The following is a 22,189-nucleotide window of genomic DNA, read 5'->3' as shown; positions in this document are numbered from 1 at the left end:
CGGGGAGAGGACGGGGGAGCGTCACGTACGGGGAGAGGACAGGGGAACGTTATGTACAGGGGAGTGTTACGTAAGGGGGAACGTTATGTATGGAGGAATGTTACGTATGGGGAGAGGACGGGGGGAGTGTCACATATGGGGAGAGGACAGGGGAGCGTTATGTACGGGGAGAGGATGGGGGAGCATTCCGTACAGGGAGAGGACGGGGGAGCGTTACGTACAGGGAAAGGACGGGGGAGCGTTACGTACGGGGAGAGGACGGGGGAGCGTTACGTACGGGGAGAGGCAGGGGAGCGTTACGTACGGGGAGAGGACGGGGGAGCGTTACGTATGGGGAGAGGCAGGGGAGGGGAGCAGGGGAGCATTACGTATCGGGAGAGGACGGGGGAGGGTTATGTATGGAGAGAGGACAGGGGAGCGTTACATTCGGAGAGAGGACGGGAGCGTTACGTACGGGGAGAGGACAGGGGAACGTTATGTATGGGGGAGTGTTATGTACGGTGAGAGGACGGGGGAGAGGCAGGGGAGTGTTACGTACGGGGAGAGGACACTCTCCCGTCCTCAACACTCCCCTGCCTCTTCCCCGTACGTAACACTCCCCCTGTCCTCTCCCAGTGTTACGTACGGGGAGAGGACGGAGGAGTGTTACGTATGGGGAGAGGACAGGGGAGCGTCACGTACGGGGAGAGGACGGGGGAGTGTTACGTACGGGGAGAGGACGGGGGAGCGTCACGTACGGGGAGAGGACGGGGTAACGTTATGTATGGAGGAGTGTTACGTATGGGGAGAGGACGGGGGGAGTGTTACGTACAGGGAGAGGAGGGGAACGTTACGTACGGGGAGAGGACAGGGAAACGTTATGTACGGTGGAGTGTTACATATGGTGGGAGGAGGGAACAGCGTTACATATGGAGGGGATAGGGGAGTGAGTGGTAAAGAGAAAGAGAGATGACAAAGTCACCACTCCTACACCTCACCCCCCTTCTCTCAGTCATTACGAGGGTCAGTGAAAACTGGAAGCATTGAGTAATGATCACATTTCATTCTCATATGGAGTGTCCACAGTCCACAATAAAATTCCAGGCTAAATCCGAATGTAATTTTCTATCGATCAGACTCAGCCCCACCTGGGGAGAGAGGAAGACTCTGATCAAGTGCACACCCTGCACAACCAGTGTCCTGTTGATTCGAGGGGATGGCCGAGTGAGCTTCTCACCAACAACCTTTGTGTTCCTGCTGCTCTTCAAGGCTGGGTTGTACGTTCCTTCGGCCTGTGGGTCAGACAGTCTGGATCAGTATGTCCAGTGGAGATGCATCCATAACAGCCTCATCTCCAACCTCAACCCGCACTTCCTCTTAATGGAACCCTCAGCCAACTTTCCTCCCCACCCTTGGTCTGCACCCCACTGCACTCTTCCCCAGGGGTTCCAAACCTCTCCCCAGTCTCCCACTTCCCCTCGGTCTCCAAGGAATACGTAACGGGACGGTGTGGACCCACTCTCCCCTCAGTCCCCTCATCCCCCTTCCCCTTCCCTCAGTCCCCCCATCCCTCTTCCCCCTCCCCTCGGTCCCCCCATCCCCCTCTGCTCTCCCCTCGGCCTCCCCTTTCCCTTCCCCCTCCCCTCAGTCCCCCCATCCCCCTCCACTCGGCCCCCCTTCCCCCTCTGCTCTCCCCTCGGTCCCCCCTTCCCCCTCCCCTCAGTCCCCCCCATCCCCCTTCCCCCTCCCCTCAGTCCCCCCATCCCCCTTCCCCCTCCCCTCAGTCCCCCATCCCCCTCCGCCCCCTTCCCCCTCCCCTTAGCCCCCCTTCCCCTCTGCTCTCCCCTCGGCCCCCTTCCCCCTCCGCCCCCCCATCCCCCTCTCCTCAGTCCCCCCCCATTCCCCTTCTCCCTCCCCTCGGCCCCCCTCCCCCCTCCGCTGTCCCCTCGGTCCCCCTTCCCCCTCCCTTCAGTCCCCACATCCCCCTTCCCCCTCCCCGCTCCGCTCTCCCCTCAGTCCCCCTGTCCCTGATTTCACCCCCCCCACCTGGTTTGTCACCTCGGTCCACTCAACTCGCTCCTCCCCACACGGTGGGACGCACTGTGCTCAGAGTGGACGGGTTCCCACTTCCTGTGTTGCAGTTCCAGCTACTTACCCTGCTTTTGCTGTGCGGGTGGAAGTCTTCACTTTACGTTTGCCCTCAGCTTTGGACTTGGCCTTCACAAAGATTGGAATCTCAGAAACATGCAGAGATGACAGCAGTTCCACCCCGACCCCTTCCCATTCATCCATTCACTCATTCACTCCCAACAGGACCCCATCCCTTCCCACTGTCTGCAGTGCGAATGGGACCTCTCACTTCCCATTTGCGGCCAATGGCTCAGCTCCCCCCTCCCCCAGCGTTTCCCATCAGAGTGGCCAGAGTCTGCTGCCCTCGGGAGACAGGGAGACAGGGGTGTTACCTTGCTCGGCTGGGCTAGCTGAGCCCGCTCCTCACTGAACTTTGGACTCTGCGGGGCCTCGAGCTGCGTCACCCACATCTCGAAATTGGTCTCTGACTCCACGTCGGATCCAGCCTCAGGAACCTGCGATGTGCCAGATTGGGTGTGGTCTATGGAAGGATGTTCACAGAACCAAGGATGTAGAAAGCAAACTGTCATTTATCCATCCCCAACCTTGTCCGGGAGTGTGTGATGGGACGGTGTGCAGCGAGCTTCACTCTGTGTCTGACCCCGGGAGTGTGTGATGGGACAGTGTGGAGGGAGATTCACTCTGTGTCTGACCCCGGGAGTGTGTGATGGGACGGTGTGGAGGGAGTTTCACTCTGTGTCTGACCCCGGGAGTGTGTGATGGGACGGTGTGCAGCGAGCTTCACTCTGTGTCTGACCCCGGGAGTGTGTGATGGGACGGTGTGGAGGGAGATTCACTCTGTGTCTGACCCCGGGAGTGTGTGATGGGACGGTGTGGAGGGAGTTTCACTCTGTGTCTGACCCCGGGAGTGTGTGATGGGACGGTGTGGAGGGAGATTCACTCTGTGTCTGACCCCGGGAGTGTGTGATGGGACGGTGTGGAGGGAGTTTCACTCTGTGTCTGACCCCGGGAGTGTGTGATGGGACGGTGTGGAGGGAGACTCACTCTGTGTCTGACCCCGGGAGTGTGTGATGGGACGGTGTGGAGGGAGATTCACTCTGTGTCTGACCCCGGGAGTGTGTGATGGAGTTTCATTCTGGGAAATTGGAGAGCATCCTGTCTCACTCCTGATCAGTAGCTGGAGGACAGGGGATGTGGCAGGTATGAACTCCACCAAGGGTAGTGTGATGGGCTCTCTAGAACTGTACACAGCACGCCTGAGATTTATGAAACTGCAACGTAACTTCCTGACTCTTGACAAATGAAGGAGATACGGCCTAGAAAGGACTGAGGCTGCTGATTGATGAGACTTCGTCTGGCTGGACCTCCCTGTCCAGTGGCATTCCTGACTTGAATTCAGCACCTCCAGTGATAAAGGCAAACGGGCCGTCAGGGAGGAATGGGTTCTGTACGTCAGGACCGTTCAGTGTCCTCTCCCTTTCCTAAAGTGTAACCCTTCCATCGGCCGTTTCTCCGCCCCTATCTGTGACTGATCTCTCTCCCTGTGTCCTTTGGTAATCTACATTGTCCACAACAGCAGCAACCTTCAGGACCAGACAACTGCCCCCATCCCCGATCGCATTTTGTGAAAGGCCTCACTGGACATCACCCACAGCGCCCCACTCTGAGTTATCGGCAGACTTGCTCACCCATCCATCCAGGTTTTAATCCTGGTTGTCTGCTACTTGTTATACAGAGATGCCAGCGAACCGATTTCTCTCCCACTCCCCCCACCCACCACGTCACCCCTCCTCTCCGCCCAACTCCTCACCAAACCAACCCTTTTCTCTTTCTCCAACTTCCCCCCGCTTCCTTCCCCCCAATTTCCCCACCCCTCCTCTCCCACTTCCCTCTCCCCTCCCCTTCCCCCACTTCCCTCTCCCCTCTACTTCCCTCTTACGATCCACCTTTCCTCTCCTCTCTACTTCCCTCTCCCGCTCCTACTTCCTTCTCCCCCTCCTCCCACTTGCCTCTTCCCCTCCGTCCTCACCTTCTTCCTCTCCCCTTCCCACTTTCCTCACTCTCCCAATTTCCCTCTTCCCTTCTCCCCCCACTTCCCTCTCCCCATCTATCTTTCCTCTCCCCCCAACTTCCACCTGACTCCCACTTCCCCTCCCTTCTGCCCCTCTCACTTCCCTCCTCTCCCCCTCTCTCCCTCTCCAACTTCCCTCCTCCTGCCCCTCCCCCTCCCTCTCCTGCCAACTTCCCTACTATTTCCCCCTCCCCCTCCCACTTACCTCTATTCTCTCCCTTTATAAAAACTCTGGTCAGACTACTGCGTTCAGTTCTGTCACCTTGGTATCGAAAGGATGAGGAAGTTTTAGTGAGGGTGCAGAGGCATTTACCGGGATGTGGTCTGGATTAGATTGTATGCCCTATGTGGAGAGGTTGAGTGAATCAGGGCTTTTCTCTCTGGAGTGGAAGAGGATGAAAGGTGACTTGATAGAGGTGTACAAGATGATGAGAGGCATTGTCAGAGTGGACAGCCAGAGACTTGTTCCCTGGGAGAAAGTGACCAACACAAGAGGGCGTATTTTGAAGGTAATTGAAGAAAGTGCAGGGGTCAAGTTGTATGTGCAGACTGGTAAATAAATGCACAGTAGAGGCAGGTACATCAAGGACATTTCAGAAACTCTTAGGCACAGGGAGGGAAGATGGAGTAGGTTTAATAGGTAGGGCTGAAGAGCCTGCCCTGTTCTGTTCTCTGTTCTACAGGTCGGGCACTAGGTCCAGGAGCTGGAAGACCACACTCGGGCGATTGTCTACAGCTCTGCTCACCCTGCTGTAGGAAAGATATCAAACTGAAAATTGATGCAGAAAAAATTTATAAACACGAGGAGCTGCAGGTGCTGGAAATACAGAGCAACACGTACAAAATGCTGAAGCATCAACAGAGAGGACTAATCAGTCGAGGTTCTGGGCCAAGAGCCTTCATCGGGACTGAAAAGAAAGGAGGCAGAAGCCAGAATAAGAAGGTGGGAGTTGTCCATAGGCTTAAAAAAATGAGCCAACTGACCAGGCCAGAAGTGACATGGGGACATTCCCAGTACCTGACCACAGGTCCGTTCCACCGACACTGAGCATCGTGCTGGGCTTGGTCCGTAACCTTGGATGACCTTTGCTCTTTTTCCCCAGTTTCTTGCGTTCCTTTGGGATTCTCTGCAGGGGATCAGATGGTGAATCAGCTGACGGTTCTAGGGTTGGGTAACAGAGACATCCCCCACCTTCAAGTCAGGGGTGTGACGGGACACTCCCTACTTTCCTGGGTGGGGTTAGGTCCATGCAGACAACATCCATCACAATCGACGGACCGAGGCAGCAGTGTACGCATTTATCACATTCCAACATCCGCTCCCAAACACCCCACCCCTACTCTGCAAGGACGAGGGCCACCCCCAGGATTTCCCCTGAGACCGAAACATATCACCAGACCTTCACCTCTGCTGAGTGTAACAAAGGGTCAGTGTTGATAATTGTTTGATGCTGTATATCAATGGTTTAGATGATGAAATAGATGGCTTTGATGCCAAGTTTGCAGCTGATACGAAGATTGGAGGAAGGGCAGGTGGTGTTGAGGAAACATGTAGGCTGCAGAACGACTTAAAACAGATTAGGAGAGTGGGCAAGAAAGTGACAAATGAAATACAATGTAAAATTCATGGTCAAGCACTTTGGTAGTAGAAATAAATGTGCAGACTATTTTCTAAATGGAGAGAAAATCCAAAAATCTGAGATGTGAAGGGACTTGGGATTCCTTGTACAGAGCAGCCAAAAAGGTTGAACTGCAGGTTGAGTTGGTGGTGAGGAAGGTGAATGCCATGTTAGCATTCATTTCCAGAGGTCTAGAATACAAGAGCAGGGATGTGATGCTGAGGCTTTAAAAGCCTTTGGTGAGGCCTCACCTTGAACATTGTGAACAATGCTGGGATCCTCATATAAGAAAAGATGTGCTGGCATAGGAAAGGGTTCTGAGGAGGTTCACAAAAATGATTCTGGGAGTGAAAGGGTTATCATATGAGTATTGTTTGATGGCTCTGGGTCTGTACTCACTGGAATTTAGACGGATGAGGGGGACCTCGTTGACACTTTCAAAGGTTGAGAGGGAAGGCTTACACAGAGCAGATGTGGAAAGGAGGTTTCCCATGGTAGGGGAGTTGAGGACAAGAGGCACAGCCTCACGATAGAGGGGCATTTATTTAAAATGTGGAGGAATTTCTTTAGCCAGAAGGTGAATTTGTGGAATTTATTACCACGGGCAGCTGTGGAGGTCCGGTCTTTGGGTGTATTTAAGGCAGAACTTGATAGGTTCTTGATTGGACGTGGCCTCTAAGATTATGGGGAGTGGGGTCCATAAGGGGGAGAAAAGATCAGCCAAGCCTGTACTGTGCTGTAGGTTTTCTGTTTCTATGATTGAATGGTGGAGCAGACTTGATGGGCTAAATGGCTTAATTCTTATGGTTTTATCATAAATCCTAGGGTGCCCTCACCTCACTGAACACCACTCCATCATTTGGTAATTTTCTATACCCTCACCTACCTTCCTACACCCCATCTCCCTCAACCCTCCTTCCCCTACAACTCTCCCCATCTCCCTCATCCGTCACTCCCCTAAACCCCTTCCAATCGTCGCCATCCCACCCTTCCGCTGCACCCCTCCCCTTCTCCAACCCCTTTCTCCCTGTATGTCATCCCCTCCCTCCCCCATACCCCTCCCCATCTTTGTCATCCCCTCCCTCCCCTGCACCTCTGTCTCCCTCATCCATCACTCCCCTAAACCCCTTCCAATCGTCGCCATCCCACCCTTCCGCTGCACCCCTCCCCTTCTCCAACCCCTTTCTCCCTGTATGTCATCCCCTCCCTCCCCCATACCCCTCCCCGTCTCCATTACCTCCTCCCTACCTTCACCCTTCCCCACCTCTGACCCACCACCCATCCAGCTGCCATCGGTGAGGACCCCACTCACCTTCTCCATCTGTTCTGACACCTTTGACGTTGTTGTTTTCCTGTCCCTGTCAGGAGGGGCAACAGGGGTGTCAGTTGGGTGTCTGAGCTACCCCCCACCCCCTCCCGCCCACAGACACAGTGAGGGATATAGAGAGATGGAGGGATATAGAGAGTTGGAGGGATATAGAGAGATGGAGGGATATAGAGGGATGGAGGAATATAGAGAGTTGGAGGGATATAGAGGGATGGAGGGATATAGAGGGATGGAGGAATATAGAGAGTTGGAGGGATATAGAGGGATGGAGGGATAGAGTTGGAGGGATATAGAGAGATGGAGGGATATAGAGGGATGGAGGAATATAGAGAGTTGGAGGGATATAGAGGGATGGAGGGATAGAGTTGGAGGGATATAGAGGGATGGAGGAATATAGAGGGATGGAGGGATATAGAGAGATGGAGGGATGTTGCGAGGAGGGCTGATGCTGTTGGACTGGGAGGTGTGACAGCGATGGGGAGAGAGGCAGAGAGGGATTGCTCACGGAGACGGGGACGCAGGAGTTGGGGGTGTGATATGCTTTGAACCCTGTAGAGTGGATGAAACACTTACTCCTCTGAGCGACCCTGTTGATCACTGGGATATTCATTCACCATCTGTCAGAAACAGAGAATGAAGGTCTATTGAGTACCTCCCCTTCCCGTTCACTCCCAAAGGGACCCATCCCGGCCCCCCTCCCGTTTACTCAATGGGACCCCATTCTCTCCCTCCATCCACACTCACAATGGGACCCTCCCTTCCAATTCACACCCACTGTCCTCACTCCCAACGTGACCCATTCCCTCCATCCACACTCACAACGGGACCCTCCCTTCCCGTTTCCTCTGTCCCTCCGCACTCCCAGAAGACCCCTCCCTCCCAGTCCGAGATTTCAGGAATCCATCTTTACCTGTTGCTTTTCCATTTTGCCGCTCATCAGCCTGCCAATTTCCTCCAGATTCCTTCGGGGCCGAGGGACAGGCTGGCGGCCCCTGCCCTTCCTCGGAGGGATGGTCTGACGGAATGGCGGCAACGGCTGTACAGGGGGGACCGCCTCAGGGAGTGGTGGGGGCTTGACCACAGTTGTCTCTGGTTTGATCACCATTTCCTCCGGCTTGACCACGTTTCTCTCCAGCTGGGTGGGGGACCCCTCATCACTGCGGCGAGTCGGTGCTGGGATCTGGGTCACCTCCACCTCCGGCAAGGGAATGGTCGTTGCTGGAGGAGGCTTCAGACTCTTGCTCCTATCTGCTGCTGGGGGTAGGGAGAGGTAGGGGCAAGGGTGGGCAGAGGGGCAGGAAGGAGGGGTGGGAGAGGTGGGGCAGGAGAGGAAGGGGATGAGAGGAGAGAAGTTGAGAGGGTATCAGGAGGTGGTGAAATGGGGAGGGGAAGGAGGGAGGAAGGGGAGGGATGTGGCAGTGGGAGAGTGGCACGATGAGAGGGAGAGGGGCAGGAGGAGCGATTGGGAGGGGTCGTGCAGGGGGATAAAGGTTAGCAGACATATCACACCAGCAAAGACTGACTTGCCCACAACCATTCCTTGCCATCACTCGTGGTACCCCCACCCACTCCTGCAAAACGAGTGCCCGGTCTCTGCTGGACAGAGCTGTGGTGGAGGACAGTGCAGAAATACTGAACCCAGACTGAAGCAGGACAGGAAGGCTGGAGGCAGGGGCAGGGGTTAGCGGTCAATCAGCGGGGAGTGAGAAGGGTGGTTGGTGGGGCGGGACAGAGGAGAGGTGGGGTTAGGACAGTGCTGGAACCTGGAGTGAAGCAGTCTCCTTACCTTTCTCACCCGGACCGACTGGGGCAGGAACCTGGGTCAGCGAGGTCACCGATTCTCCCAGTGAGGAAAGGTCAGCCATGCTCCTCTCGGGGGCAGCCTTGGACCCTTGGCTCCACTCGGCTGTCAATCCAGTGGGGAGGAGAGAGGGGGAGGAAGAGGACCGTCAGCTGAGCCAACAGAGTGAAAACCTCATAGAAAACCATCATTGTGGCTCCTCCCCAGAACACATCGTGTCAACAACTCCACTCCCCAGCCTGCACATGCACAGTCCCACTGCTCTCCCCTCTCCCCTCTCCCGTCGGGCTCCACTCCCCAGCCTGCACATGCACAGTCCCACTGCTCTCCCCTCTCCCCTCTCCCGTCGGGCTCCACTCCCCAGCCTGCACATGCACAGTCCCACTGCTCTCCCCTCTCCCCTCTCCCTGTTGGACTCCACTTCCCAGCCTGCACATGCACAGTCCCACTGCTCTCCTCTCTCCCGTCGGGCTCCACTCCCCAGCCTGCACATGCACAGTCCCACTGCTCTCCCCCCTCCCCTCTCCCTGTTGGACTCCACTTCCCAGCCTGCACATGCACAGTCCCACTGCTCTCCCCTCTCCCCTCTCCCTGTTGGACTCCACTTCCCAGCCTGCATGTGCACAGTCCCACTGCTCTCCCCCCTCCCGTTGGGCTCCACTCCCCATGCACAGAGTAATACAGCAGTTAACAGCCCGGTCAGTCTGTGCCGACACAGATCCCCATCCAAGCCAGTGCCATTTACATGTGTTTGGTCAAATGAGGCCCTCAGTTGTTGTGCACGTGATATGGAAGTCAGGGCGGTAGGATAGGGACAGCAAGCTGCCCCTTGCCACACAGCTGATGAATCAAAAGGAATGGCAAAGACCAGTGCAGTTGGACACCAGCGGTGTCGTGTCGCAGCAGTTGCCAGTCAGTGTTGAATTCAGCATGGGATTGTCTCAGGGACTGCAGCTCTGGGTTTTCCCTCAGGGTCACTCCTGAAACCAACCTCGTCAGTGGGTATATCTGCAAGGCAGCGGAGGTTTGAGATCAACGTTTTCCTTCCCCGAGAAGAGCCATCAACTACGGCAGATGAGCCCCATCTGTCCGAAACGACTGTTTTTAAGGCGCCAGTAACCCGCCTCTGCCCCTTCTCCCGTCAGTAGAAACGTTTCCTCCTGGCTTGGCAGCTAATCCACACTGAAGGCAGGAGCTGTAATGGGTTGTCAGAGGCTAACTGAGACACACACCATTGGGAGCTTCCAATTGGTAGAGCGAGCTTAACTCCAGTACCAACGCCAGGTGATTAAAAACCTGAAGGGGATGTGGTCAATATCCCTCCAAACCTGTCCCAGTAGTTTTAAATGTGTGAATACATCTGCTTAATCCACTTCCTCTGGCAGCTCTCTCCATATACGGACCACCCTCTGGGGGAAAAAATTGCCTCGAGTCCCCCTTTCACCTGTGACCTATGCCCTCTGGTTGCTGATTTCCCTCCCCTGGAGATAAGGACTGTGCTCATTCACTCTTGTTTAATGAGGGTCACTCCTCAGCTTTCTATCCTCATGAATACAAACCCAACCTGTTCAATCTCCAACCCTCCATTTCAGAAAACAATCTGGTGAATCGTTGCTACCATATCTCCACTATAGTGCGGTGACCAGAATATTCCAAGTGTGGTCTGACCAATGCCTTGTTGAGAAACAATGTCACATCCCAGCTCATCCTCTGGGCCTTGGTCAACAACGGCAAGCACGCCAAATCAAAATCAGCTTTGTTATCACTGACAGATGGGAGCTGCCTTAATGACTATCATCCGGTAGCACTCACATCGACAGTGATGAAATGCTTTTGAGAGGTTGGTCATGACTAGACTGAACTCCTGCCTCAGCGAGGACCTGGACTCATTGCAATTTGCCTATGGCCACAGTAGGTCAATGGCAGACGCAACCTCAATGGCGCTCCACACAGCCTTAGACCACCTGGACAACACAAACTCCTACATCAGGATGCTGTTCATCAACTATAGCTCAGCATTTAATACCATCATTCCCACAATCCTGCTTGAGAAGTTGCAGAACCTGGGCCTCTGTACCTCCCTCTGCAATGGGATCCTTGACTTCCTAATCAGAAGATCCAATCTGTGCGGATTGCTGACAATATCTCCTCCTTGCTAACAATCAACACTGGTGCGCCTCGGGGGTGTGTGCTTAGCCCACTGCTCTACTCTCTCTATACCCATGACTGTGTGACTAGGCATAGCTCAAACATCATCTATAAATTTGCTGATGATAGAATCTCAGATGGTGACAAGAGGGCGTACAGGAGTGAGATATGCCAACTAGTGGAATGGTGTCACAGAAACAACCCTGCACTCAACGTCAGAAAGTCGAAAGAGCTGATTGTGGACTTCAGGAAGGGTAAGACGGAGGAACACATACCAATCCTCAGAGGGATCAGAAGTGGAGAGAGTGAGCAGCTTCAAGTTTCTCGGTGTCAAGATCTCTGAGGACCTAACCTGGTCCCAACATATCGATGCAGTTATAAAGAAGGCAAGACAGCGACTATACTTCATTAGGAGTTTGAAGAGATTTGGCATGTCAACAAATACACTCAAAAACTTCTATAGTTGTACCGTGGAGAGCATTCTGACAGGCTGCATCACTGTCTGGTATGGAGGGGCTACTGCACAGGACCGAAAGAAGCTGCAGAAGGTTGTAAATTTAGTCGGCTCCATCTTGGGTACTAGTCTACAAAATACCCAGGACATCTTCAAGGAGTGGTATCTCAGAAAGGCAGCGTCCATTATTAAAGATCTCCAGCACCCAGGACATGCCCTTTTCTCACTGTTACCGTCAGGTAGGAGATACAGAAGACTGAAGGCACACACTCAGCGATTCAGGAACAGCTTCTTCCCCTCTGCCTTCCGATTCTGAATTGTTGTGAAATTTGTTATTTTGGGACAGCAGTACACTTCAATAAATAAAAAAAACACTAAATCACAATGATAAATAATTGGAAAGAGGAATATCAAGGAAGTGAAGTTGTAGTCATGGGTCAAGAACCATTCAGACGTCTGATGGTGGAGAGGAAGAAGTTGTTCCTGAATTGTGGACTGTGGGTCTTCAGGCCACTCCTCCCCAATGGCATTTTCTATTGGTGAGGGTCCTTAGTGATGGATGCTGCCTTCTCAGCCATCGCCTCTTGAAGATGTTGTCGATGCTGGGGAGGGATGTGCCAGTGTCGGGGGGATGTGATGGAGGGATATCCCGTGACGGGGGAGGGGGGGAAATGTCGCGGTGACGGAGGGATGTGTCGTGATGGGGGGGATGTCGTGGTGATGGAGGGATATGCCGTGACGGAGGGATATGCCGTGACGGAGGGATGTGTCGTGACGGGGGGATGTGTCGTGACGGGGGGATGTGATGGAGGGATGTGTCGTGACAGGGGGATGTGCCGTGACGGGGGGATGTGATGGAGGGATGTGTCGTGATGGAGGGATGTGACGGAGGGATGTGTCGTGACGGGGGGATGTGTCGTGACGGAGGGATGTGTCGTGACGGAGGGATGTGTCGTGATGGAGGGATGTGTCGTGATGGAGGGATGTGTCATGACGGAGGGATGTGATGGAGGGATGTGTCGTGACGGGGGGATGTGTCGTGACGGAGGGATGTGTCGTGACGGAGGGATGTGTCGTGACGGAGGGATGTGTCGTGATGGAGGGATGTGTCGTGACGGAGGGATGTGTCGTGACGGGGGGATGTGATGGAGGGATGTGTCGTGACGGAGGGATGTGGTGGAGGGATGTGTCGTGACGGGGGGGGAAATGTCGCGGTGACGGAGGGATGTGTCGTGATGGGGGGGATGTCGTGGTGATGGAGGGATGTGTCATGACGGAGGGATGTGATGGAGGGATGTGTCGTGACGGGGGGATGTGATGGAGGGATGTGTCGTGACGGAGGGATGTGATGGAGGGATGTGTCGTGACGGAGGGATGTGATGGAGGGATGTGTCGTGACGGAGGGATGTGATGGAGGGATGTGTCGTGACGGAGGGATGTGATGGAGGGATGTGTCGTGACGGGGGGGGAAATGTCGCGGTGACGGAGGGATGTGTCGTGACGGGGGGATGTGTCGTGACGGGGGGATGTGATGGAGGGATGTGTCGTGACAGGGGGATGTGCCGTGACGGAATGATGTGTCGTGACGGGGAGATGTGTCGTGACGGAGGGATGTGTCGTGACGGGGGTATGTGATGGAGGGATGTGTCGTGACGGAGGGATGTGATGGAGGGATGTGTCGTGACGGGGGGATGTGCCGTGACGGAGGGACGTGACGGAGGGACGTGATGGAGGGATGTGCCGTGACGGAGGGATGTGTCGTGACAGAGGGATGTGATGGAGGGATGTGTCGTAACGGAGGGATGTGATGGAGGGATGTGTCGAGACGGAGGGATGTGCCGTGACGGAGGGATGTGTCGTGACGGAGGGATGTGCCGTGACGGGGGGATGTGCCGTGACGGAGGGATGTGTCGTGACGGAGGGACATGATGGAGGGATGTGTCGTGACGGGGGGATGTGTCATGACGGAGGGACGTGATGGAGGGACGTATCGTGACGGAGGGATGTGTCGTGATGGAGGGATGTGTCGTGACGGAGGGATGTGTCGTGACGGAGGGATGTGTCGTGACGGGGGGATGTGCCGTGACGGGGGGATGTGCCGTGACGGAGGGATGTGCCGTGACGGAGGGATGTGTCGTGACGGGGGGATGTGCCATGACGGAGGGATGTGCCGTGATGGAGGGACGTGACGGAGGGACGTGATGGAGGGATGTGCCGTGACGGAGGGATGTGTCGTGACAGAGGGATGTGATGGAGGGATGTGTCGTAACGGAGGGATGTGATGGAGGGATGTGTCGAGACGGAGGGATGTGCCGTGACAGAGGGATGTGTCGTGACGGAGGGATGTGTCGTGACAGAGGGATGTGCCGTGACGGAGGGATGTGTCGTGACGGAGGGATGTGCCGTGACGGAGGGATGTGTCGTGACGGAGGGACGTGACAGAGGGATGTGTCGTGACGGAGGGACGTGATGGAGGGATGTGTCGTGACGGAGGGACGTGATGGAGGGATGTGTCGTGACGGGGGGATGTGTCGTGACGGAGGGACGTATCGTGACGGAGGGATGTGTCGTGACGGAGGGATGTGTCGTGACGGAGGGATGTGACGGAGGGATGTGTCGTGACGGAGGGATGTGTCGAGACGGAGGGATGTGTCGAGACGGAGGGATGTGCCCGTGACGGAGAGATGTGATGGAGGGATGTGCCGTGACAGAGGGATGTGACGGAGGGATGTGATGGAGGGATGTGTCGTGACGGAGAGATGTGGTGGAGGGATGTGCCGTGACGGAGGGATGTGACGGAGGGATGTGTCGTGACGGAGAGATGTGACGGAGGGATGTGTCGTAACGGAGGGATGTGTCGTGATGGAGGGATGTGTAGTGACGGAGGGATGTGATGGAGGGATGTGTTGTGACGGAGGGATGTGCCCGTGACGGAGGGATGTGCTGTGATGGAGGGATGTGACGGGGGAATGTGCCGTGACAGAGGGATGTGACGGAGGGATGTGCCCGTGACGGAGGGATGTGTCGTGACGGAGCGATGTGACGGAGGGATGTGTCGTGACGGAGGGATGTGTCGAGATGGAGGGATGTGACGGAGGGATGTGTCGTGACGGGGGGATGTGACGGGGGGATGTGCCGTGATGGAGGGATGTGTCGTGACGGAGCGATGTGACGGAGGGATGTGTCGTGACGGGGGGATGTGCCGTGATGGAGGGATGTGTCGTGACGGAGGGATGTGACGGGGGGATGTGCCGTGATGGAGGGATGTGTCGTGACGGAGGGATGTGTCGTGATGGAGGGATGTGTCGTGACGGAGGGATGTGCCGTGATGGAGGGATGTGATAGAGGGATGTGTCGTGACGGAGGGATGTGACGGGGGAATGTGCTGTGATGGAGGGATGTGCCGTGACAGAGGGATGTGTTGTGACGGAGGGTTGTGTCGTGATGAAGGGATGTGTCGTGACGGAGGGATGTGACGGAGGGATGTGCCGTGACAGAGGGATGTGTCGTGACGGAGGGATGTGATGGAGGGATGTGCCGTGACAGAGGGATGTGATGGAGGGATGTGATGGAGGGATGTGTCGTGACGGAGGGATGTGTCGTGACGGAGGGATGTGTCGAGACGGAGGGATGTGACGGAGGGATGTGCCCGTGACGGAGAGATGTGATGGAGGGATGTGCCGTGACAGAGGGACGTGACGGAGGGATGTGCCGTGACAGAGGGATGTGATGGAGGGATGTGTCGTGACGGAGGGATGTGACGGGGGAATGTGCCGTGATGGATGGATGTGACGGGGGGATGTGTCGTGACGGAGGGATGTGTCGTGACGGGGGGATGTGACGGAGGGATGTGCCGTGATGGAGGGATGTGACGGGGGGATGTGTCGTGACGGAGGGATGTGACGGGGGAATGTGTCGTGACGGAGGGATGTGTCGTGACGGGGGGATGTGACGGAGGGATGTGTCGTGACAGAGGGATGTGACGGAGGGATGTGTCGTGACGAAGGGATGTGTCGTGACGGAGGGATGTGACGGGGGAATGTGCCGTGATGGAGGGATGTGACGGGGGGATGTGTCGCGACGGAGGGATGTGTCATGATGAAGGGATGTGTCGTGACAGAGGGATGTGACGGAGGGATGTGTCGTGACGGAGGGATGTGACGGGGGAATGTGCCGTGATGGAGGGATGTGCCGTGACAGAGGGATGTGACGGGGGGATGTGTCGTGACGGAGGGATGTGACGTGATGAAGGGATGTGCCGTGACAGAGGGATGTGACGGGGGGATGTGTCGTGACGGAGGGATGTGTCGTGATGAAGGGATGTGTCGTGACGGAGGGATGTGATGGAGGGATGTGTCGTGACGGAGGGATGTGATGGAGGGATGTGTCGTGATGAAGGGATGTGTCGTGACGGAGGGATGTGATGGAGCAATGTGTCGTGACGGAGGGATGTGATGGAGCGATGTGTCGTGACGGATAGATGTGATGGAGGGATGTGTCGTGACGGAGGGATGTGATGGAGGGATGTGTCGTGACAGAGGGATGTGACGGAGGGATGTGTCGTGATGAAGGGATGTGTCGTGACGGAGGGATGTGATGAAGGGATGTGCCGTGATGGAGGGATGTGACGGAGGGATGTGTCGTGATGAAGGGATGTGTCGTGACGGAGGGATGTGATGGAGGGATGTGTCGTGACGGAGGGATGTGACGGAGGGATGTGTCGTGATGAAGGGATGTGTCGTGACGGAGGGATGTGATGGAGGGATGTGTCGTGATGAAGGGATGTGTCGTGACGGAGGGATGTGATGGAGGGATGTGTCGTGACGGAGGGATGTGACGGAGGGATGTGTCGTGATGAAGGGATGTGTCGTGACGGAGGGATGTGATGGAGGGATGTGCCGTGACAGAGGGATGTGACGGAGGGATGTGTCGTGATGAAGGGATGTGTCGTGACGGAGGGATGTGATGGAGGGATGTGTCGTGACGGAGGGATGTGATGGAGGGATGTGTCGTGACGGAGGGATGTGTCGTGACGGAGGTGGCTAACCCTTTGCAGCTTCAATCAGTCCTGTGCGTTGGAGCTGCGGACCAGGTGGTGATGTGACCAGTCACAGTGCTCTCCACGTATATCTATAGAAAATTGCCAGAGGTTTTGATGACAGACCACTTGCTCAACATCAGCAAAACTGTTGAGCACCAGGGGGAGGAGGGCGAACGTGACCGGGAATTGGTGGTAGAGAGAGTCGGCAGGTTTAATTTCTTGGGTGGCCTATGCTGTGCCCAGCACACTGATACAATCACCAGGAAGGCATGCCAGCCTCTTTAGTTTCTTAGCAGTTTCAGCTTGTCACTGGACACTCTAACCAACCTCTACAGAGGTTCTGTAGGAAGTGCCCTGACTGGCCACGTCAGGTCTGGTGCAGCAGGTCAAGTGTAGGAATACAGGAATCTGCAGCGGAGAGCAGAGCTGTCTCAGCAGATTACATCATGGGCACGTCCCTCTCCAACCTCGGGAGTACCTACGGGGTGGGGGCTGCCTCAGGAAGGCAACGTCCACCGTCGAAATCCCCACCATTGGGCCGTGCCATCCTCTCACAGCTCTCATCGGGCGGGCAGGAGGTACAGAAGCCTGCCGTCTCACACCACCAGGTTCAGGAACAGTGACTTCCCTTCAACCATCAGCACAACCCGGATCACGACCTGACTGTGCAGTAGGAGTCAGAGGCAGAGTCACGCTATGAGTAAGAAAGGTGGTGAGCAGGGAGACACACTGACACAGGATTAACAAGGAATCCATGTCCTGGGAGGGGCACAGATCACTTCTCACCTTTCTTTGATTTGAATGTGGACAGCTTGAGCCGTGAGAGGAGGGAACGCTGTTTCGATCTTCGCAGCAGCAAAGAGTGATCGTCACCTAATGAAGACTGCAGGGAGCACAGTGTTAGAGCCACCTCAGCGAGTGATGGAGGGGAATGGCGGGGAGGAGACATGGAGAAGAGGGGTTAGGGATGGATGAGAGAGAGGGGGGCCAGGGAGAGGAAGGGGCTGGGGAAGAGGGCAAGGTGGGGACCAAGACTGAGAGACAGGATGAGGGGGTAAACAGAAATAAGAGCAATTTACAGGATAGAACAAAAGATCTATGGATACAGACCTGAAATGTGACCAACTCATTAAACACCTCACTAGAATCTGGTGTTTCCACTTTTCCCGATACGTTGCTGCAAGAAAAATTGATATACAGTGAAAAACACTCACTCCCAGGGTCAGACACAGAGTGAAGCTCCCTCCACACCGTCCCATCACACACTCCCAGGGTCAGACACAGAGTGAAACTCCCTCCGCACCGTCCCATCACGCACTCCCGGGGTCAGACACAGAGTGAATCTCCCTCCACACCGTCCCATCACACACTCCCAGGGTCAGACACAGAGTGAAACTTCCTCCACACCGTCCCATCACACACTCCCGGGGTCAGACACAGAGTGAAGCTCCCTCCACACCGTCCCATCACACACTCCCAGGGTCAGACACAGAGTGAAGCTCCCTCCACACCGTCCCATCACACACTCCCAGGGTCAGACACAGAGTGAAACTCCCTCCGCACCGTCCCATCACGCACTCCCGGGGTCAGACACAGAGTGAATCTCCCTCCACACCGTCCCATCACACACTCCCAGGGTCAGACACAGAGTGAAACTTCCTCCACACCGTCCCATCACACACTCCCGGGGTCAGACACAGAGTGAAGCTCCCTCCACACCGTCCCATCACACACTCCCAGGGTCAGACACAGAGTGAAGCTCCCTCCACACCGTCCCATCACACACTCCCAGGGTCAGACACAGAGTGAAACTTCCTCCACACCGTCCCATCACACACTCCCGGGGTCAGACACAGAGTGAAACTCCCTCCACACCGTCCCATCACACACTCCCAGGGTCAGACACAGAGTGAAACTTCCTCCACACCGTCCCATCACACACTCCCGGGGTCAGACACAGAGTGAAGCTCCCTCCACACCGTCCCATCACACACTCCCGGGGTCAGACACAGAGTGAAGCTCCCTCCACACCGTCCCATCACACACTCCCAGGGTCAGACACAGTGAATCTCCCTCCACACCATCCCATCACACACTCCCAGGGTCAGACACAGTGAATCTCCCTCCACACCGTCCCATCACACACTCCCAGGGTCAGACACAGTGAATCTCCCTCCACACCGTCCCATCACACACTCCCAGGGTCAGACACAGAGTGAAACTCCCTCCACACCGTCCCATCACACACACCCGGGGTCAGACACAGAGTGAAACTACCTCCACACCGTCCCATCACACACTCCCGGGGTCAGACACAGAGTGAAACTCCCTCCACACCGTCCCATCACACACTCCCGGGGTCAGACACAGAGTGAAACTACCTCCACACCGTCCCATCACACACTCCCGGGGTCAGACACAGAGTGAAACTACCTCCACACCGTCCCATCACACACTCCCAGGGTCAGACACAGAGTGAAACTACCTCCACACCGTCCCATCACACACTCCCGGGGTCAGACACAGAGTGAAACTACCTCCACACCGTCCCATCACACACTCCCGGGGTCAGACACAGAGTGAATTTCCATCCACACCGTCCCATCACACACTCCTGGGGTCAGACACAGAGTGAAGCTCCCTCCACACCGTCCCATCACACACTCCCGGGGTCAGACACAGAGTGAATCTCCCTCCACACTGTCCCATCACACACTCCCGGAGTCAGACACAGAGTGAATCTCCCTCCGCACCGTCTCATCACACACTCCCGGGGTCAGACACAGTGAAACTCCTTCTGCACTGTCCCATCACACACTCCAAGAGCCAGACACAGAGTGAAGCTCCCTCCACACCGTCCCATCACACACTCCCGGGGTCAGACACAGACTGAAACTCCCTCCACACCGTCCCATCACACACTCCCGGGGTCAGACACGGGGTGAATCTCTCTCCACGCCGTCCCATCACACACTCCCGTGGTCAGACACAGAGTGAATCTCCCTCCACGCCGTCCCATCACACACTCCCGGGGTCAGACAGAGTGAAACTCCCTCCACACCGTCCCATCACACACTCCCGGGGTCAGACACAGAGCGAAGCTCCCTCCACACCATCCTGTTACACTGTCCTCGTGTAGATGGACGGGAGAAGAGGTTATAATACTAACCCAAACACAATATTTGACTGCATGAGATCCTGTTCAGCATCCAGCCGGGACACCTCGGGAAGCTGTTGGGAATGGGACCGACCTCTGATCAGGTAGAGGGCGATGGCCAAGAGCTGTGGGAGACGGGAGGAAGGCTTCGTTAAGTATCCCCCAAGTTCTGTCAGATACACCTCACTGTGAGTGCCTCCCTCCTCCCCCTCTACCCACTGGTCCAGAGCAGAGGCTTTCCCTCGCTGGGTCCATTGACATATCCCCTCCCTCTGTGCATTTCACTAAATTTCTCCCTCCCACAGTGTACTTCTATCCTCACTTTCTCCTGATTATTTCTATCACTCTCTCTCCCCAACTCCACCTCTCTCTGATTCTGTCACTTTCCTCTCTTCCTCTCTGCCACACCCTCCAGGCACGCTGACATTCTCTCATTCTCTCTCTCTCCCTCCCTCCATTTCCCCCTCTCTCACCAGTTCTCTATTTATCTCCCTCACCATTCCTCTCCCCCTCTCTCTCTCTCACACACAATCACTACCTGAATACTCACCACACTGATCCCCAGCAGGCTGACGAGTAGATACAACAGCATGCTGGTTGGATAGCAGCGGTTACAGGGGTCTGCTGTTAATGTCCGTGCTCTGCCTCCCGTTGCCACTCCACTCTTTAGCTGTGCCGTCAGCTCTCATGAACATCCAGTTCTTCCTCCTCTACACCACATTCCTGTCCACCAACAGACACAACACAACCAGTGGGCACGTCAGTCAGGAAGTTTGATTACTGGATATCACCCCTAACCCTGCCATCAGTCACAGAGTGAATCTCTCACCACACCATAGCATCACACACTCCCGTCGTCAGACACAGTATGAATATCCCTCATCACTGTCCCATCACACACTCCCGGGGTCAGACACAGAGTGAAGCTCCCTCCACACCGTCCCATCACACACTCCCGGGGTCAGACACAGAGTGAATCTCCCTCCACACTGTCCCATCACACACTCCCGGGGTCAGACACAGAGTGAAGCTCCCTCCACACCGTCCCATCACACACACCTGGGGTCAGACACAGAGTGAATCTCCCTCCACACCGTCCCATCACACACTCCCGGGGTCAGACACAGAGTGAAGCTCGGTCCACACCGTCCCATCACACACTCCCGGGGTCAGACACAGAGTGAAGCTCGGTCCACACCGAACCATCAACACACTCCCGGGGTCAGACACAGAGTGAATCTCCCTCCACACCGTCCCATCACACACACCTGGGGTCAGACACAGAGTGAATCTCCCTCCACACCGTCCCATCACACACTCCCGGGGTCAGACACAGAGTGAAGCTCGGTCCACACCGAACCATCAACACACTCCCGGGGTCAGACACAGAGTGAATCTCCCTCCACACCGTCCCATCACAAACTCCCAGGGTCAGACACAGAGTGACACACCCTCCATCACACACTCCCGGGGTCAGACACAGAGTGAAGTTCCCTTGGCATTGTCCGCACTCACATCTGGTCTCCGTTCTGAACACCTATCCACCTGATCCATGGGGAAACATCCCAGAGGATGTAGGGGCCAGGGAGATTAAAGCCTTGATGTCAGAATAGACCCCTGACATCACAGAGGTCCCACCCCTCCCCCTGTGGTCAGGGGCTGAGGGTGATGGTGCGATGTAGGAGGTGTTGAATTGAGGGAAGGGAGTCTCCTGAGGGATTTCAGACATTAAGTGGAGGTCCTCCCCAGGTCTATCCTTACAGTGGTTGCTGCGATTAATCCCTCCGGCTCTGTGAGGAGAGACTGGTCCTGAGAACAAAGCACCTCCCCAACCTCCGACAATGGTCTTGAACCCAACCCAGCCCTTATTCCCCAATCTCTCCCCCAATGGCCAAAATACCTCCACCATCCCTATGGTCTGGACACCACAGCAACCTCTACTCTGCCTCCAATCTACCCTTCAATGGTCTAGAGTGAAGAACTGATCTATCCCAACCACCTCCCAGTTGTCCCGAGGCCAAAATATCTCAATAGTCCTTCAGTCCCCAATCTATCCTTCATGATCATGAGGCAAAAACTGGTTCACTCTACTTGTAGACGAATCTCAGGCCAAAGTATCTCCCTCAACCCCGTGAGGGCAGAATAATCCCCCGTCTACTCCGAATCCATGTCAAGATATCTCCCAAAGATTCCCTGCCCCATCAGTGGTCCTGAGGACAACCCAACTCCAGTCAATGATACTGAGGTAACTCAATCCTCCCTCTGACCCCACAATCCATCCATCAATAGTCCTGGGAATAACAATTCCAGCTCTCTCGGTGCCTCTGAGGGAAAAACCACCGCCTTGTGGGCACCAAGATGGCGGCCGGGCCGGCGTCCCCAGGCGCGGAGCGGTGCAGTGCAGTCCGCCAGCCACTCGCGGCGGTAGCAGTGGAGGTCGGGGCCGCTGGGCGGCGGTAAAGGTGGAGGTCGGCACCGCCTTTTCGCCGCTCTTGTACAAT

The 22,189-nt window shown here is 55.8% G+C and overlaps 1 protein-coding gene across 2 annotated transcripts; it reads right to left on the bottom strand.

The window, feature by feature from the left end:
- Positions 1 to 855: 855 nt before the first annotated feature.
- LOC134354421 (ubinuclein-2-like) lies at positions 856 to 22,105 on the bottom strand. Of its 2 annotated transcripts, none has more exons than XM_063063425.1 (13): positions 21,204 to 22,105; positions 20,239 to 20,411; positions 19,701 to 19,813; positions 17,642 to 17,708; positions 17,318 to 17,414; positions 8,874 to 8,993; positions 7,998 to 8,341; positions 7,661 to 7,704; positions 7,073 to 7,118; positions 5,160 to 5,268; positions 2,442 to 2,590; positions 2,135 to 2,196; positions 856 to 1,271 (listed from the first exon to the last, which is right to left on the bottom strand). In XM_063063425.1, exons 2-13 carry the CDS (start codon positions 20,278 to 20,280, stop codon positions 1,244 to 1,246), a joined length of 1,221 nt encoding a protein of 406 aa, XP_062919495.1. In that variant the 5' UTR covers positions 20,281 to 20,411; positions 21,204 to 22,105; the 3' UTR covers positions 856 to 1,243. The 2 variants fall into 2 exon arrangements, with proteins under 2 accessions (XP_062919495.1, XP_062919496.1); XM_063063426.1 differs by having other exon boundaries at positions 7,998 to 8,338.
- Between the last annotated feature and the right edge of the window lie 84 nt (positions 22,106 to 22,189).

The sequence above is a fragment of the Mobula hypostoma genome, chromosome 11, assembly GCF_963921235.1.
Source record: "Mobula hypostoma chromosome 11, sMobHyp1.1, whole genome shotgun sequence".
In the NCBI taxonomy this organism is placed as follows: Eukaryota; Metazoa; Chordata; class Chondrichthyes; order Myliobatiformes; family Myliobatidae; genus Mobula; species Mobula hypostoma.
The sequence above is the reverse complement of the archived record's forward strand: the minus strand, read 5'-3'. Positions and strand labels throughout refer to the sequence as shown.

What these genes read in the sequence shown, in the direction of transcription:
- LOC134354421 (XM_063063425.1), bottom strand. Translation starts at nt 20,280, where the DNA reads ATGCTGTTGTATCTACTCGTCAGCCTGCTGGGGATCAGTGTG. An exon ending in GCAAAATGGAAAAGCAACAG is followed by an intron (nt 7,705 to 7,997) that starts GTAAAGATGGAT and finishes TGTTTCTGACAG; the next exon opens with ATGGTGAATGAATATCCCAG. An exon ending in AGCTAGCCCAGCCGAGCAAG is followed by an intron (nt 2,197 to 2,441) that starts GTAACACCCCTG and finishes ATCTTTGTGAAG; the next exon opens with GCCAAGTCCAAAGCTGAGGG.